General features: G+C 34.8%; 1 protein-coding gene and 1 non-coding gene across 2 annotated transcripts; both read left to right on the plus strand.

Moving 5' to 3' along the window:
- The first annotated feature begins 1618 nt into the window (after positions 1-1618).
- On the plus strand, positions 1619-1691 carry TRNAK-CUU. The gene has a single exon. It is a non-coding gene; the product is annotated as a tRNA-Lys (tRNA).
- A 12423-nt stretch (positions 1692-14114) lies between these two features.
- Positions 14115-15540, plus strand: LOC121778502. Its single transcript, XM_042175865.1, has 2 exons — positions 14115-14234; positions 14440-15540. The coding sequence occupies exons 1-2, from the start codon at positions 14184-14186 to the stop codon at positions 15037-15039; spliced, it is 651 nt and encodes a 216-aa protein (XP_042031799.1). The 5' UTR covers positions 14115-14183; the 3' UTR covers positions 15040-15540.
- Positions 15541-20062: the final 4522 nt, after the last annotated feature.

Below are 20062 nucleotides of genomic sequence, written 5' to 3' on the forward strand. Positions count from 1 at the left end.
ATTGTTTTTTGTCCCTTTAAATAAAGGATATAGCAAAAATAGTCCTAGAAATTTCTCAAACTTTCTCATAATTTCAATATCTTATGTTGGGGATATGAAATATAGGGCTTTTCGAGGAAAGTGCTACAATTCCGTTGAGTTTTCATTTCTGAAATCATTATAAAAAAACTATTACGATTATATAAGTAAATCTTAAAGATTCCTAACAAAGATCTCGTGTAAGATTTTGAGATGAAATGCTAATGAAAACGGCGTTGGATCACTAGACTATGTTGGGAAACCCCATAATATTTCAAGTTAAACCGGTGGGAAAATGATAGTAGAATTATGAGAAGAGGAATTCAAATTGCACACTACTTTAAAAAGATCTTAGGACTAATTTCTCCTAATTATAGATGGATGCAACAACTAGTGATATTTTTATTTTTGCAACAACTAGTCAACTAGTGATATTGAGACTAACAATAATATTTTTTACCCTATATTTTATAGGTCCATTATAGAATCATAGATACTACAATGTCCGTATATGACATAATTCATTTCAATGTAACTACTACCTTAATTGGGATGCTCCTCATAATTAACATTTTAAATAAACCATGTGATATCAAGTAATTTTCAAGAAGATTCTACTACAAAAACGCGTTTATACCATTCATTTTCTTCGAAAGCGACTACTTTTACAATTATACTATATAGTATATCTCTTCAAATGGTGAGAGTATTTTATATTTGGCACATGACTTTAAGAAACTAAACCCTTCATAAAAATAAAATAAAATAAAAATAATCAAGACATAGCATACACCAACTGTAATTAGCCATTTTCAAATGTCGGCAAAGAAGGTGACAAAAAACCTTCACATTCGAATCTTGATCCATCAATTCTTCAAATCTAAACAGCTCTTAACGTGTTGATGCACGAACAAGGCTGAGAGAGAGAAATGGAGATATGACGTTATTTGTTCACAGGAAATCCAACCTCTCTGTCATCGACTAAATGCATATTTCATTTTCAAGAATTGTATCCATCAACTTTTAATATACTCCACAATACTAAAATATACTCCCTCCGTCGCGAACTACTCGCACATTTCCTTTTCGGCACGGAGATTAAGGAATGAGTGTATAGCAAAGTCAACAATTGCGGCTGTAGGTGATAATTTTTTACTAAAAATAGAAAGAGTGCAAATAACTTGGGACGCCCAGAAAGGAAATAAGTGCAAGTAGTCCGGGACGGAGGGAGTACTAAAAAAGATACTACTACATCTGCTGGGATTTTACTAATTTCATCAATACTTATTTTATTTTGCTCTAAATTCATTTACGTGATACTATATAGTATTATCTTGTGTGTTGCTTCGAAATCCATTATTTTATTAGTATACGTAAATTAAATATTAATATCTTTATCTATGGAGTACTATATACTTACTTATATGGTAGTAGTATATTTTTGTTATAGTAGAAAAGTAAAACTTTGAGCATGAAAAAGGCGAACAAGAATCCATAAGCTTAGAGCCACACAACAAAAAAAACAATAAAACAAAGTTTGATACTCATTTCATATAGAATATATAGACTAATAAGGATTAAGCAATTAACCTTCAACATAGCCCGTCTAGCTCAGTTGGTAGAGCGCAAGGCTCTTAACCTTGTGGTCGTGGGTTCGAGCCCCACGGTGGGCGTTTAGTACATATTTTTTGGGTGTGACTTGTGAGTTTGGCCTAGTTGTTGAGTGGTCATGTGTTCGAGCCCTACAGTGGGCGTCTATTAGTACATTATTTTTGTGTGAGTTGGCTTAATGGTAGAATGTTAATGCACGAGTTTAAAGTTGTGTCTAATATACATTTTTTTGGTTGTGAGTTTGGCCTAGTGGTTGTGGGTTCGAGCCCTATAGTGGACGTCTGTTAATACATTTTTTATGTGTGAGTTAGTCTAATGATAGAGTGTTAATGCTGAGTGACGAGTAAGAGTGTGTACTTCTTGATAGTCAAGAAGGATTTTAATAGTGGTAAAAAATAGTTATACTTATGTATATTACACGTGTCCCATTCCATAGTCTTTCAAGTTAATTTACACAAATAGAGTCCGTTACACGCTAATTAATCACTCTGTGGCAAATTATAGTATAGTATATAATTTAATTGCAATAAAACATAAATGAATTTGTATTATGATGTTTCTCACTTACCTTAAAAGAATGGACTTGCATGCTACATCAAATGATATGGAGAAATGAATGGAGAAAACTATTTGTGACGAGGTAAAAAACTTAATCATAAGCCGATAGTGGGATTCTTTTTTTTCCCTTTCTCTTAGTCCCATATATGTCTTTTATCTTAAGTAACATTAATGAGAATTAAGAAAAAGAAAAAGAAAAAGATAGTTGCCAAAAAAGTTGCATTTGCACAATCATTATGTCAAACGCGTTTTCATTACATCAAGCATGATTGAAATATAATCACACAAAGTGCTTGAAATCAAATACAAAATCTTTACATTATCCTTTGTCTTGTCCTGTTGCAAAATATCATATTTGCTTTTGACATGACATTTTACATTGTTTCAATTATGTAAGTATCAACTCCCAATTCTTGATTTTTTATGTTGTGCTTTATTTAGTGTAATATAATTAATTAAGAGCATCGATAAGTTGTGAATTGTGTGTGTTGTTAAAATGAAATATAGTCTGACTAAAAAGAAATAAAATAAAAACGTTACACTCGTACGAATCGAGAATTGAATACCGCATTTTAATTAAGAAGAAGAATTGTGAAAACCATATTTCTAGTCAAATAGGAAGTAACGATATTTTAATTACTTTTGGCATCTAGACTATTATCTACCTAGAAAAATGTCAAAGTTGCATAAATTAAATATATGACCTTTTCTCCATGGTTATGTTTATGTATTTGAGTACGTATATTTGATGCCGCTAAAAAGTATAGTATTTGTAAATATTTTTTAAATTATATACGTATGTCACACTAAAAGTAGAGTACTACACTATGTTTATTGGATGCTTGATTATTTCAAAATGTGGCGCGCGCGCGCTCATATTATTTTATTCAAATAATTCATGGGAAATTAACATGTCATTCTCGTAAATATGTTTTTTAGATAATGACATTTTTGAAAATATATTTAGTAAGACATTCAATGGTCAATGCAAAGATTTTCCCAAAGTAAGTATTACTCCATCCATCCCACAAAAATATGCACTCTTTCCTTTTTGATACGTCCCGCAAGAATATGGATTTTCTAATTTTGTAGAAGCTTTTCTCTCTAATGAGGAGAGACTTATTCTTCACTAATAATTCTTTAATTACTTTTTCTTTCTACATCTCTCTTACTTTATCAATTTTACATTAAAACTCGTGCTAACCCCAAAATGCATATTTTTTGAGGACGGAGAAGTATCATAGAAAACTAAGTACATTTTTTATGAGGACATTGCATTTGTCGTATAGTCTTAGTATTCGCAGTAAAATTAACTAATTGCACCGGAAAGAAACAAATTTGCCCTTCATGAAATTGGAACTTGAGATCAAAAAAATAAAAATAATGCTAGAGTATGATTAAGGATTATTAATGATTATTCATTCTTATAAATATTGTGAGATCGAAGGACTGAAATGATTATTCATTCTCATACTATATGTTGTATTTATGCAGATTCCCATATATTATAATCAACAATATAATATACTCTAGTTTTTACTATAACTCGTAGTACTTATATATCTAAACCACTTTATTAACTAATATCATTGATGGGTCTCAATCTTAATTACGTTTACAATTTGTTAGCCGCAAACTTGTATGATCATGACAAATTAAATTATGCAGACGAAAAGTTATGAATAAGAATTTTTGCTTTTTCCCTAAGTCAATTCGGTACTCATTTCTTTCCCGCCCCCATTTACATTGTGTAATAAATATAGATGTTGGTAAAACATGTATCATATTACTAATTTTGTTCCCTTTCATTAATCTAGATAATGGAAAAATAAAGCATTTAAATGCATATTAAGGACTTCCAAATCATTACTTGCTTTTTTCTCCATAAGTTGAAGTCTTTAACCACTAACTAAAAACCCAACAATCATAGTATTTAAGAAAATATGTTCCAATTGAGTGATACAATTCGTGGTTCAGCATGAGAGGAATAATTTGTTTTTGTTTGATTAATGTGGGAAACTTGGCTTTGAATAATTATATCATTCTTAATTCTTGATTTATATGTTTATTTAGGGCATCCGCAATGGGCGGACGATGGCACGCCCGATGGCGCGCATCGTCCGCGCCATCCATCGTCCGCACCCATTGCGGGTGCGCGCCATAGGGCGCGGACGATAGTCGCGCCCTATACTTCGGTCGCGGAGGATAGCGCGGACGATGGCCATCGTCCGCGCCATCGTCCGCCCCATTGCGGCTGTCGCGGACGATGGCCGCGGACGATGGCCATCGTCCGCCCCATTGTGGAGGTCGCGGACGATCAACCGCGGACGATGGCACGCGGTTTCGTTTTTTTATAAATACCGTTCATTTGTACATTTCATTTCACTCGATTTCATTTTCGAAACTTACAATTACATAATTACTACGAAATGGATTCAAGCCCCAATAGTCCTACGTTTAGCGCAGGGGCGCATTGGCCGGGTACAGAACCCGGCGATTATCGTTCGTTCGACACCAACGCCTATTACGATCCGGATTTCAGTACGGAATCGTATGGGTTGTCTGACATGGAGCCGTCTCCGCACCGCCCAACCGGCAGCGGCCGATCCCGACCCCGCCGCGACCGCTTCCGCCCCAGCCAAAAAGAAGCGGAACCGGCAGCGGGCGTAGAAGTTTCCGCCTCCCGGTGATTGCGATGAGTACGCCCCCGGCCGTACGAACTACAACGACGACGAAACTCTCACCTTGGCCCGGTGTTGGGTAGATATATCGGAAGATCAGATATTCGCGAACAACCAGCGACAGATCGCGTACTGGGAACGCATCGCGGACCTCTACAATTCGGTGAAGCCGCCGACCGCGTACAAGCGCAAGCGTGAGCAACTCCGCAAGCACTGGGATCAAGTCAAGAAGCAAGTGAACTTGTACGCGGCGGAGTTCGAGAAGTTCACGCGGTCACAGGGGAGCGACGTGCGCGCTAAAGCGCTATTGTCGTACCGGTCGATGTACGGCGACTTCAAGCACGAGGCCATCTGGGCGCTCTTGAGGGACAAGCAGAAGTTTCAAGGTGGAATTCTGCACATTGGTGCGCCGAAGAGGACGAAGACCACTGAAGCTGGTGATTACACGAGCAGCGACAGCGGCAACCACCCGGTTGACCTCAACCGGACGTACGTGGATGAAAGGAGTTCCGGCACACCGGTGTCCTTCCGGCGTCCTCCCGGCGTCAAGGCTTCGAAGGCCAAGGGGAAGGCGACCGCGACCTCATCGTCGACCTCTGCAACCCAAGCTCCGGTCCCGGTAGAGCTCCCGACCCAGACGGCCACCGCGTTTGAGTCGTTAGCAACAGAGTCGATGGCAAGGACGATGTTGCAGACGCACAGAGCCCTCAAGAAGTGTACCGACCCCGACGAAGCCGAATATCTCCGGGCGTTACTCGATGAGCTGCGTCGGAAGTTGGGAATTGGTCCGACTTTGTTTTTTTTTATTAGTTCAATGATGTAACTTTTTTTATTAAAACTTCGCCGTTTGTTATTTAGACCGTTTTTTATTTACTCGTTACTTGTTATTTGAAAACAGTTAAATTAATTAAACAAAACAATAAAATAATGATGTGGCACGCCATAGGGCGCACCTTAGGGCGCCCCACTGCAGGTGGGGAGGTAGGAGGATAAAACTGCTGACGTAGCGCTCCTTAGGGCGCCCCATTGCTAATGCTCTTAGTTGTAATTGATAAGTATTGTGTTACATTATCCATATTGTCGTGCCTCTCCACTATGTGATGATTTTATTTTAGTCTTAGCCTCTTAGGTTTAATGAAAACATCTTGACTTAAGTAAAAAAAATTGAAAAAAATTGATGCATAAAGGAGTCGGCTCAAGCCATCTTGGCGAGCAAGAAGTCCAAAATATATCATTCCCTTTGGAATATTCATGCATGCCTCCTTTTTCATCTGTAGGGTTGCACATATTCAAATATAAACATTATCCAAAATCTTTTTGAGTGACATACTTTAGATTTGCACAATATATGTATTATATTATATATTTTTATGCCACCGAAAATGGCAAATAATTAATTAAATAACAATTGGGCTCTTGGGCAACGTTACGGACAACACCATACATGATTATAATAAATACTCCATCCATCTTATTATAAGTGGAGCATTTCTAATTCGGCATGAAATTCTATTTAGTTATTTTGTGAGTAAAGTGGAGAGAATAAAGTAAGAAAAAGAAAAAGTAGAGAGAGTGATATTTCTATATTTAGAAATGTGTCATTTAGAGTGAGACATTCCAAAAAGGAAAATGTGTCACTTAAAGTGGGACGAAGGGAGTATTTATTTTATGATACTATTATAAATTGCAAAATTCAGTAGGGTTTGTTCTATCAAACAAGAAATAACTATGAATATCTTAATACATATAAATCAAATATGAAAATGAAATTGATATACTACTAATTGAGTAAAAGATATCTATAAAATCTAGTAATCTACCGTACATTATCCCATACAAAATACAAACAAGCCCTATATGTATTGATAAAAGAAGCGACAAAAAAGCATGAGGTACTCAAATTTATTATTGTGGATTTTAAATTGCATACAATCAATTTATACAGTTTGTGTGTGTATTGATTTCTCTTGGGTTGCTTATTGTTGAGTTTGTTTTGTACATTTTCATAATGATACAATAATATCTATATTTATTGAACCTATATTTAATAGGCTTTTAGCATTGGTTTACTTTTAATTATCTACTTCAATCCCCAACTTTAAGCCAACATGTTTTATACTCTATTGTTTTAGTAAAATACCTTCACACATGTACATGTGATTAAAGATGTCAACTGGACTAGCTTATCTAGTTTCGGGTCAATCAGATATGAGCTAATCAAGTTCGAAGTTTTATTAGGTTAGAAATTTACAATCTCAATCCTCAATGTTTGGATTTCATGGCCTAATTAGAGGTTAACAAGATTAAGTGTTTTATATTTATAATATACAAACATTTACATATCAATTTATGATACTTGACAACAAATTGGTTTCGGCATTAGTTATTGTTAAGCATTATGCATTATCCGAAATGACACCAAGCATCAAGTTGAAGCACATGCAAGACAAAATCTTAAAACATACTACTATTTCTATACTAGAAACTATTTCTATTTTAGTTCGCCATTTAAAATTTTCTATCTTAGAATTTATTTTTTCTATAATTTTTCTTACTTTACCAAAAGTTTTTTTAAAAGACGAATATAATATTTTAGTATTAGGATATATTGCAGAAAAAACACCAACTTAATTTGATTTAATGCAAGACGCAATCTATATAACATTTTAATAATCATTTAAAATATTATAAATAGATTATAAATTAAAATAAATTAAAATATTATAAAATAAATTAAAATAAATGGATAGAAATGATGATATTGTGCATGGACCCACTAGCCAACGCGTGGTGGAGCAGTTTCCCTTGATACATTGTTTTGGAATTGGTCAGAAATCCAAAATCTTTTTCCTTTGTTGTGCAAAAGGTTTCCATAAGGACCCTACCAATAACCTCCCTTATTTTTAAAATCAAAATTTTAATTCAGTTTTTAAATAAAAAGATTTTATATGAATAAAGTATTTTGGATTTTTCTTCAACACAAATTATTCTTGAAAATGACTTTGTAGCTTCCATCCATGACAAATAACTAGGGAATAATATAAACAAGCTCAAATACAGAGCATTAACTCATTTTCTAAGTTTTCAATATTTTCATAATTAATATGAACTGGAATAATCTCTAACAAACGGTGCTAATTAAGTCACAATCCCTACTTGAAATCTTAATTCTTGAAGTAGCTTTTAATTAATTTAATTCCTCACTTTTCTTGCCTTTTTTTTGTGTATCCTATGATAGTCAAAAAAAGGAGGAAAAACCTGAGCATATACTCTTACAGGAAAAAGAAGTAAAAATCAGATGTTTGTAATCATTACATGCATGTTTAATGATCTCTTTTTTCAGCTTTAATCCTTCATTTTATTGGAATTCAGTTATCTTTGTTTTTGAAGAATTCAATTTTAAGGGTGTGAACTTAGGAAGAAATGTGGTCTTTTGTTGAAAATAAAAAATCGCAAATCAAGATATATAAGTGAAATTCAACAATTTTTGTACCTTTTTTAGATAGATTTCATACCTCTTATTTTCTTAAAAATAAAAAGAATTGGACATTTTCGTTTTATAAGGCGTGATAACAGCAGCAAAATCTAATTCTGCATATGCTTTATGTTACATAAATCTTTATGAGGGTAATATTAATGGATTTAAATACCAGATAAATTAAGATGTGCTTCATCGTTAGGATTTGGTATAGATCACGTCAATGAAAGTCTACAATATGGTAAAGTCATTTTGTTGGCATTTACTAGCTTTGCTCGTGCTCTTTAGTTTACATTTTTTTTACAAAATAATAAGGAATAAGAAAAATTGAAAAAGAGAGAAAATATTTCTCATACCAATAAATCGTGATAATAATATCATGAATCATTGAATTAGATTGAAAGTTGGAAAAAGGTTGCGTGGAAAATTTTGCATCCCACTCGTAATAAATTATCTATCTTATATTAATAGACCATGTAAAAATAGTGAAGAAATCAGCATTCGAATTTCACCATCATCTATCAAAATAGAATACATCCTAAATTTTTAAAAACCAAATTTGGTATTTACACTATTTTTAATTATTCTTTATTAATATGATTTTTCTTTGAAATTTATTTTTGTCCAAATTGAAGCTACCGTGTTAAATTGCCAATGTGACAAATTTGATCAATCAGTAAAATTACATCTTTTTTAATAGTAGAAGGTAATTTGTATATGTAAATGCACAAACTTTGGACATTTTATAATTTATTTTGAATCTAGATACATGAGCTTTTGATTTTTCTATTTTTTATTCGAAATTATTTTTTTCCATATATAGAGAAATATTATAACTTGTGCTTATTAATTTGGTGTGATGGTGCTTGAACTCCATCGAAATATCATTGGAATTTGAGCTACTCCGAATGTATAAATACGTCTGATTTATATAATTTGAACGTTGGAATTAATCTTCTGTAAAATCATTCAATGTATCTCAAATAAAACCTTTATTTATTACCCAAACTTTGGATGTGACGTAATATGTAATGAAGCATCGCTCTTGTTAGAAATGTCTCTCAAACATTGATACGATCATATCTATCATATCTCTTAGGATCTTCTAATTATTTAGTTTTCCCTTATTCACCATATCTTTCCCATATTTGTTTAGATATTTGTTTCTTGTTCATTAAGTCAGTAGCATTATAAATAGGATAGACTGTTATCTTTTTTAAGCATTCAATGAATATATTATTTTCCACACTTGTCTTGAGAAACAAGAATATTATCTTTCGTTTCCCAATTGTTGTTCGTCGGAGAACGTCCGAAAATCAGCAATTCGTGGTCTATCTTTCGAGAACGTCGAAGGTTCGATCACCTTATCTCTCCGAGAAGTTAGCCATCCGGCCTCGTTACGGAGGACGTCCGTAACAACTGGTGCTTTCATTATCGTTCCATATTTGCTGCCCAACGGAAAACGTCCGTGGAACAGCAATTCGTGGTCTATCTTTCGAGAACGTCGAAGGTTCGATCACCTTATCTCTCCGAGAAGTTAGCCATCCGGCCTCGTTACGGAGGACGTCCGTAACAACTGGTGCTTTCATTGAGAGCTCATCCCCCGTCTTAGTTCATCCATATTCCCAAAAAAAAAAAAAAAAAAGTCACGGGACCTGCCCCGATCACCTCCCACTACCGAGCTTCACCGCCGCCGTTCAACGTCATCATGTCACGCAACTACACCGGATTGGGGCGTTATGAACACCTATTCGATCAATTGGATGCCGCTATCACCAGGTTGGAAACACGTTGTGACAAAATCGAACGGCGTAGGACAAACTTGCTTGCGTCTAAAGCAACGTATGCACATCAGGCGTCCTACGATTTTCGCAGAGAGATTCGCACTCGTCCGCGGCCGGAGCCACCTCCACAGCCGGCTCAAGACCTGCCGTACTATTCGCTGCCTCCCTGGGACCCTCCGCGCCATCGGCAACAGTTCGGCCGGGCCGCATATGAGCTGCTACCTGCTCGCCGGATGTCGCACCACCCTGGTCGCCGAAACCCAATGAGATTTTCCCCCTATGAACAGCCGGATCCCTACCGACGACAGCACAACACATGTGCGTCCATTCAGCCTACCTGTCGGGAGACACAGGGACAACACACTCTCCGTGGGTACTCGGAATATGAACAGCCCCTACCTAATTGCTGGGATCCGCCGAGAAGGTGGCAGCCGCAGCGGGAATCAACCACACCCTACGGGGCACCGACTTACGGTCAGCCCACCTGTTGGGACCCGCCGAAACAGCAGGAATACTCGTCACATGAACCACCAACACATGTGGATCCCCTTGACCGTGGGTTTGTAAACTTCCGACCTTTGCCACAGCCACCACTGCCGCATCGCTTGCGGAGTGAGGTAGATGATGGCAGATGTTATGGAGAGGTCGTTACTCACACGCATTCGCCAACACTAGACGGCGACGAGAGGCTTTGTGATTCAAAGGACTCCATATTAGATGCAGAGCCTTGTGATTTAGAGGACTCCATATTAGAGGAGGAGCATTGTGATTCAGAGAACTCCATATTAGAGACGGTAGCAAGGAAACTCATGGATCGTTGCTTGCCTAGTGAGAATCGGGGATCTAGGGAAGGTAGAGATGGCAGACTCGACGACCAACAAGTTTCATCTTTTGCGGAAATCTACCCACCGCGCAGCCCCGATATGAGTAAAGAGAAGGATGAAGAGGCATTGTTAGACGATGTAGAGGAGGACGATTCCACTGATGAAGTTAAGAAGGTCGTCGCATCTCTCGATGCTGCGCGAATGACATCTCACGATGTTGTTGAGAATTGTTTTAGTGAAAATGGTGGTGCTTATCTGTGTGCATTAGTTGGAAATAAAGTTGCACCGTCCTGTCCAATACATTTGAAAGAGATTGCCTTTATCTATGGGGATTTGCATGTTAGGGATGCTACACGTCTGAATCCTCGATCAACATCGCTCGACACCGATGCGAGGTTGATCCCTCCGCGCAATGACACGTCATGTTTGAGCATTCTTGGAAGCGTTGACAAGCTTTTTGTTTTGGCATGGAATTTTTCTAGCCACATTGGGTCTCCGTTGTTGATTTTTGATGGAGGTGATAAAGGGAGATATTCAGTTGCTCGATATGTGTTTGATCCAGGAGGAGACGCCTCGTAAAAGCTTTTGCTTTCAGCTCTCGTCAATGGTTCATGGTTCCCACCTTGAGGACAAGGTGGATTTTAACCGTGGGGGAGTTGATACGATCATATCTATCATATCTCTTAGGATCTTCTAATTATTTAGTTTTCCCTTATTCACCATATCTTTCCCATATTTGTTTAGATATTTGTTTCTTGTTCATTAAGTCAGTAGCATTATAAATAGGATAGACTGTTATCTTTTTTAAGCATTCAATGAATATATTATTTTCCACACTTGTCTTGAGAAACAAGAATATTATCTTTCGTTTCCCAATTGTTGTTCGTCGGAGAACGTCCGAAAATCAGCAATTCGTGGTCTATCTTTCGAGAACGTCGAAGGTTCGATCACCTTATCTCTCCGAGAAGTTAGCCATCCGGCCTCGTTACGGAGGACGTCCGTAACAAACATATAATTCCAAAGTCGCTAGAGTTATGCTTTCAATATATGTCAAAAATCTACTCCAGAATATCTATATGTGATTTGTGGGATATCATATCTTTTCGAAAATCTATTCCAGAATACAAAAATATAATGGCTAGACGACAAACTATTGTAAATAGCATATTCGACAGGTTCTGTCAAAATTCTAGAGTTTTTAATCTCAAATAAAAATATTTTTTTACTAATTCAATTCATTTGACTCTAGACTCAACTGGCAAATCGCAATCTAATGTGCCTCAAAATCAAACTTTACAAGTTCATTACAACTAAAAAATAGCGAGACTACTGGTAATAGTACTATTAGTTTAATTTACATGTCCTTGTCACAAATTTGCATTTTATTTATTTTTTGTTACCCACCGCAAATATAGAGTCCCTTCGAATTACAATAATTCTAAACATAAGAGTATTAATGGATCCTCTAATATTTAATTTTATTATAATCAATATTAATTTTTGTTTCAGCAGCCGGTACTTCAAAATTTGATTAATGCGTAATAATGAAAAAGACAGAATCCCACACGAGTAGAACTCAATACTGAAGGGGGAAGTTGAGAATCTATAAGGGATAATATGGGAAACAGTTGGCAGTTAAATTAACTATTTTTGGAATTTTCAGTAGAAACGCAAAGAAAAATAGAAGAAGATACTATGGAGTGATCAATGTGTCGTGGCTTCGATGGTGCCTTCTCTCGACTCCGAGTTCGGGTCATAGTTCCCAGTCGCATCTTTAGTTTGCTAGATTGTATCCGAGATTAAATTTATAGTGTGTTTGGTTCATGAGATTCATCCTCACAACTCAATCCTAGATTGTATCTTGGTATTATTTTCTTTTGGAAACCGAACACCACCCCTATGTATTAATTAATTACTGTCGAATTAAGGTTCATTCTTACTCTACTCCTACACACAACGAGTGGGCAAAAAAGGGGATCAGTGCGTGGAGAGCAGCCCACACCACTTCTCTTCACCATGCATTGTCCTCTGTTTCTCTCACTCTGCAACCTAGCTAGCTGCAGTCGCGCTCCGGTGTTGCAGATGCCCTAAGTGCACACCACAAATATGTGGTCTTCTCCTAAAAATCTTTAACATGAAATTACTTTTTAACTTTTACATTTCTAGCTGTGGGCCATGTAAGTATATAACATTTCCTATTTTCCTAATCTCATTACATTTAATATACCCTCCTTTGTTTTTACATACTATTTATGCAAATAATGCAAATCCAAAAGAACCAATAGGAGATTCGAGAGAAAAAGGAAATTCACTAGAATCATAAAGAAGGGGACATAAACCCCCAACCTTAATCACTGGATTCACACTCCATCCCCTGCCCCATTTCAGATTCTCCTTTATATTTCTTTACTACCTAAATATATGTCTTTTATTTCTTCATATGACATCATTTTCTTTTAACCTTTCAAAACAACACACTTCCTAAAAATAAGTTTCATTTATGATTAGAACAATTAATTGATGGCATAAGGGTTATTGTATTGTGTTTCATTCAATCAATACACATGGAGATTTGAATTGGACTAATTAAAGATAACAAAACACTAGCTATGAATATATGTTAAAATAGAAATGAAATATAAATTCAAGGGACGTGGTCGAGTGGCATAAGACTCGTCCATCCTTAACCAAATAATTAAGGGATCGATCTTTGCATTTGGATATTGAACAACCTTAAATATTTGGATCAATTGTCACATCCTTAAAAGTGCCTACAAATCAACACAGAGAATAGTTTGAACAACCTTAAATCATTGGGCTAATTGTCTCAGTATTCGAGGAGCCTACAAGTCAGCACGAGGAACAATCATTGGGTCCATTAATGAATACTCTTAGTCTAATCTCTACAAATAATAGAAATGAATATTTATTTTAGAAGAGGAAATAATATTTCACAGTAAAAGGTCCTCGTGTACTAAGAATCTACTAGTATAAAGTTAACCACTATATGCACCTGACTTTTTATGCTTTTGGCCTTTTATGCTTCTCTCCAACCATATGTCCCATGACCACACAAAACACAAAGTAGCAAAAGATATATGTATTCATTAAAAAATTGAAATTAAAAAAAAGAAGAAGCAACTACTATAAGAAAGTGGAAAACAACCTCATTAACATTTCCCTTTGTGGTACTCTTTTCTTTTTCCTCCAAGCAACAAACCTAACCAAAATGGAAGAACAATGCAGTCCTCTTACATGGGCTTACTACTTTGAAGAAGAGGTACTAGGTTATTTCCTTTAATCCCAATTCAAGTATCTCTGATCTCTTTCTCTTTTGTTGAACTTTCGCCCATCTTTGATTTTGAGTTTGAGCAATTTGAACTCTTAAGATAACTCAAAGATACGTTACTTAAAATGTGTGTTATTTTATATTGTTATCTATCAAATGCCCTAAAAGTAACTAATTTCGTTTGTGATATATATAGGGAGTGGCGGATTTAAAGCAATCCCTCTTCTACTCAACGCTAGAGGTGGAGGCGGCGGTGGTGGCGGCGGCACACGAGGAGATTTCGAGGAAAGACGAGGAGATTGTCCAACTCAAAGAGCTACTAGCCAATATCATGCAAGAGAGGGACGAATTTGTGACGAAATACCAGCGACTTTCGCTGGAAATGTCGTCGCAGTTGCAACCAATCTCAAGCGGCACCACTAGCAACGACGACGAAACCAACACCAATAATTCCCAATCCCTCTCCTACTCCGACAGCCCGCCGCCGGCCGACGCCGGCGACAGACTTCCGGTGAGCAAGCCGTTGCCGGAAAACGGCAAGTTCCTGCAGGCCGTCATGGAAGCCGGCCCGCTCCTCCAGACGCTCCTCCTCGCCGGCCCGCTCCCCCAGTGGCAGCACCCGCCGCCGCAGCTCAGCTCCGGCGACATTCCGCCGGTGACGGTGTCCTCGCCGCGGACGAAAATGCTCATCAGCCCAACCGCCGGTAACAAGAGGAGTATGTTAAACACTGCGGATTTCTCTCCCACTTCTAAATACCAACGAATTTGCTCACCACTTAACATTATTAGTAATTAAAATTAATTAATTAACCACACCAATTTCTCATTAGAGTTGTGTTAATTAATTAGGAGTCGAAGAGTCTCCATTTTTAATTATGGGATTTTCGAAATTGATCGCCGTCGTCGTCGCCGCTGTCGGATGTGATGTGTCGATGGATCGAGATAGCTAAGAATTGATGTTTGTACATTTTTAATTAATGGTTTGTATAATTGTGTTAGGTTCTTGAACTAATTGTAGAGGGAGAGAGGTTTTGATTTGGGATGAGTTCATTTTAATTTTTATTTTAATTTTCTACTATAGTTAGTTAGTTAGTAGTCTAATTTGGCCCCATGATATGGATTATGAAAATGGGATGCTGCAAAATTCTCTGTTGGTGGAGAATATTGTGAGGATTTAGGGAATTATATATAGATCAGTGTATCTTTTCTAGATTATGATGTTGTAGCAGTCATCATATGGAAGATGACTTTGATTTCGTCTAATTAATTAAAGTTGTTGCTTTATAGTTTCCTCTTACTTTATTGTGTGAGCGCACATTTTGTATTTTCCTTTTTTTAATTTTCCTCGTATACACAGGAAAATATGACCAGGACCATAAAATTTAATAGTTATAAGAAAATTAAAACCTAAATTAGTTATTAATGTTAATCCTTACTTTAAAATGTATTTAGAGTAGGTCTGACAATATTTGACACGACATGAATACATACGAAATTAATAGATTAGTGTCGAGGCTTATCGTGTTTATATCTTATCGAGTCTGAATTTTAGAGTAGATTTCCTTATATATGTATATTTGTTTATATGTGACCATAGGAAGCAATCAAAGATACCAACCAACTAATCTTACTTTTCAAGAATTGGTACCTACCATGCATGGCCTGTGTCTGCCATATAAATAACATCTCATTAGACACTTTTTTCTTTATCATGCAAATCAGCAAATATATTACATATCTCTGCAAGCAATAAAGTCAATTCAGGGGATCACAATCATATATTTTTCTTTTTTTCTTTACTTTCCTTTTTATTTTAAATAATTAATTAGAAAATAAAAAAATATAAGTTGGTATCGAACTGCAGTGAGATATTTAATGTCTTTTCGAAGCATTATAGCAAAGGATGAATATAGGTCCCCCTTTTTTTTATAAAATGTAATTTAATTAATTGGACGGTTAAAGATGGGAGGCAATTTCAGTCTATTTTACAACTTTATAGAATCATTCGATCAAAATTTTGGAGGCTGACAATTAACGGCATACGTCTCTTTCATCTAATTAATGATATTAGATGGATTTGCACTCGATTGAAAGGCTACATTCAATTATTTTAGGGTTACAACTTACATATATAGTATAAAAAGTTATGCTTGGTTGTTAATTAAAGCAAAACTAATAGTTAAACCGTCAATTACTATTTCCACAAATCTAAAATTGGAATCTGACCAACATAACCAATATGTTGGCTTCCGTTCAGCCCACGAGAGAAAGTTATGGTTCTAAAACCTCAATCGTTGTCCGATCGAGGATGATAGCATAGACGGTTAATGACAACTAGTGTGGGATTTATAAACCAGATGAACTCTATTTCCTAACAAACTAGTCTTTTAGATTATCATGTTTAATTTGTAATATTAATACCGTCTTTAACAAGCCCAACAACTTGGAGTCGTGGCCTATGAAGTGGTAGCCTGATGAAGGAATCAGGCGTGACTAACGGGGATGTTTGGGAGCAGATTCGGAATTGTGGCTAACATGTGCTGGCCTGACGAAGAACCAACCACGACCAATGTGGTCATGACCAACCACACAGAGGTGCAGTCTGAGAACCAGCCGTGACTAACGATGACGTACGTTGGCTCTGAATGAAGGTCGATTGTCCCATATATATAGTTTAAAATTGCAATTCGTATATTTGTGGTGTTTCTTTGCTTTTGGGAGCTTTGATTTTTTTTCAAGCTTTTGTACTCTTTTGCTCACCATTTTTCAATGGTTTAATAAACCTTTATATATATATATATATATATAAATAAAAAAGTTCTCTCTCCTAACGTACCGGTCTTTTAGATTGAATTATGATATTTAATTTGTATTACTAATTAGTAAATGACATATACATATATTTATTATTTTTTTAATAAAAAAAAGCTCAAACCATTCAAAAATGTGTTTTTTGTTTATTATCACCAATATACCGTCACTTACCCACCCAATTTAATTCCATAATACTATATATTTTATGCATGACGTAGATATATCTCTAATATATTTATGGGAAGCATATTATGGATATATCTCTAATCATGAAATAAATGGAACTACAACAGATGAATTTTATAGGATCGACATAAATTTGTGCATTTGTTTCTCTATCTGTCGAGTATTTGTTTTCATCACTAAACATTAATTGCTTCGGCGTTTATATCCAAACAATAGATATCATTAAATTATCTCTTAAATGTTGCTTGTGATAGTAGTTCACTTGCTGCCAAAATAATATGCTCAGACATAAGCAATATCAAACCATCATAATTACCAGAATATGATGCTATTATGAGTTTATCTATCACCAATTATTCAATTAATATTTCTATTCTTCAATTATGTCGTTTTTAATCATTGCAACGTCTTTCGCTGTATCGATAATAATTATAGTGAATCTATCTACAACTTTTTCATTTTCTTTCCCTTCCCTCATGATATTTCATTTCTTCTTGTTTTTTATTTTAATTTATTTAATTTTGGAGATGAATATGATACAGCCATTATCCTAAAAGCTCTTAAATGATGAGAATATGAATTACTACTAGAACAATATCGGGTAATTAAAGTATCCAATTCATTCCTTACCCAAGAACAATAAGATTAAAAATATACAATTACTATTGAATAAATTTTACACAACAAAATGTACTGAATGATGATTAGTACATCTACTAGAGAAAATTGCAAAACATGGTGATACATATATAGTTACACTCGAAACTAGCAAATTGATTCACATGCTCCTTCCGTTCCATATTAATTAAGTCATTTTTCTATTTTGAAAAGTTTCAAGATAATTGAGTCATTTTTATTTTTGGTAAAAAAATAACTATCTCTCTTACTTTATTCACCATCTACTTAACACACTATTCTTAATCTCTATACTACAAAGAAGTGTCTCTATTAACAAGGAACAGATGGACTAGAACTTATAACAAGCATAATAATTGGGGTTTTTATTTGTCTTATTTTTTGCTAATTTTACTAATATAAATCCTATTAATAAGAATAATATATAAGGTTAATTTGAAAGGCTGAAGCCCAACATATATGGGCCTGATCCGATTAAAACCAAGTGTGTGGCTCAACAAATCTGGGCCTGGTCTGATTGAAAGTAACTACAGCCAATCAGCCGTTATAAAGATATAAGTACTTTTATAAAATTCATGTATTTATGTGAATATAATTACTGTAAAAAAAGAATTATTAAGCAGTAAAACTATTTAACGAAAATTATTTAATCAAAATTTCAACTATTTCTTTAAAAAAAAGTAGACAATAGAAAAATGCAATCATGAAAAATGTACTCCCTCCATTCTGTGTTAATAGAGTCATTTTATAATTTTGGAAAGTTTCATATTAATTGAGTCATTTCTATTTTTGGTAAAAAGTAATCATCCATCTTACTTTATTCTCTTTTCATCTCTCTTACTTTATTCTCTCTTCATTTAACACACTATTTTAAAACTTCATGTCGAAACAAGGAATGGAAGGAGTATCAAAGAACCCAAAATGGGCATCAAAATAAAATTTTAATGCAAATTATATACATAAAATTTCAAATACTGAAAAATACAAAAAAGATAACAAAAAAATTCAATTACTATAAATGCGTAAATATAATTATCACAAAAGATAAAAATAATTTCGAATATGAATATTTTAGAAAAATTTCAATTATTTAAAAATGAAAAGGGTCGTTAATGCATTGTCGTGACGTGACCTAATCCTTACTTTCAAAATGGGCCTGGATCGATCATGTGAATTTGAAAGGGATTGGCTTCCAAGATTCATATTTGGGCCATAGTTTTATTTAATGGTTATTTGATGCTCGTGGATCTTGCATTCATTAAAATACCCCAAATTTCTCTCAATTATTTTAATCAGTTTAACTAATATAGAGACCCTTCAAGCCTCAAGGAGTAAACAATCACGCACAACTAAAATAAATAAATTATAATGTATTTTTGTAAAATAATTACTAATTAAATATTACATTTTATTGTCGATAACAGCAATTTTCATAGACTGATGGAGCGATAACTAATTCTTAAATTGAAGTGCTAGAAAAATAAAGATAATAAAGATAATAAAGATAATAAATCACAATTACAATATATTTAAGTCCAATCACCATACTTTTTATAAGATGCAGGTTTATCCTTAACACCTGAGATATATCAACTCAGAATTTAACCGTTATAAAGCATGCTATAGTAGTAGCTTTAAGGTTGTGGGAAGAAATTAGGAAAAGATTTAGGATGGTAATTGTGTAATCTTTCATGTTAATTGGAGTCATGTATTGTATATTTATTTTGATATAAGATTAGAGCTCATGCATGATTACATTTTATAGTGATGGGAGAAAGACTAGATTTGTAATTCGGTTGATGAAATTAATTAAATCTTAACTATCATAAATGAAGATTGGATAAAGGTAAATCTATGAACATAGGAAATGGAAAATTATATATATGGCAAGCTACTATTTAACAGATACAACAATCTACCGTAATTAAATGATGCAACCCATTATTCACCAGGGGAATTAAGTGATTAGATATTATAATCTTATTGAAGAATTTTTTTATTAAAAAATATTGATAACATCGTCAACTAAAAAGTCGTAAAATCATAAAGAAATCGTAAACTAGATTCTGAGGTCAAAATATCACGTTATATAATAATTAGTGTTTTTATTTTTTATTTTTATCTAGAGCGGATTTTTAAGAATATGTATATTCTTAAGTGATCTATGTGTTTTATAAGGATTA

This window comes from Salvia splendens, chromosome 19, assembly GCF_004379255.2.
Source record: "Salvia splendens isolate huo1 chromosome 19, SspV2, whole genome shotgun sequence".
In the NCBI taxonomy this organism is placed as follows: Eukaryota; Viridiplantae; Streptophyta; class Magnoliopsida; order Lamiales; family Lamiaceae; genus Salvia; species Salvia splendens.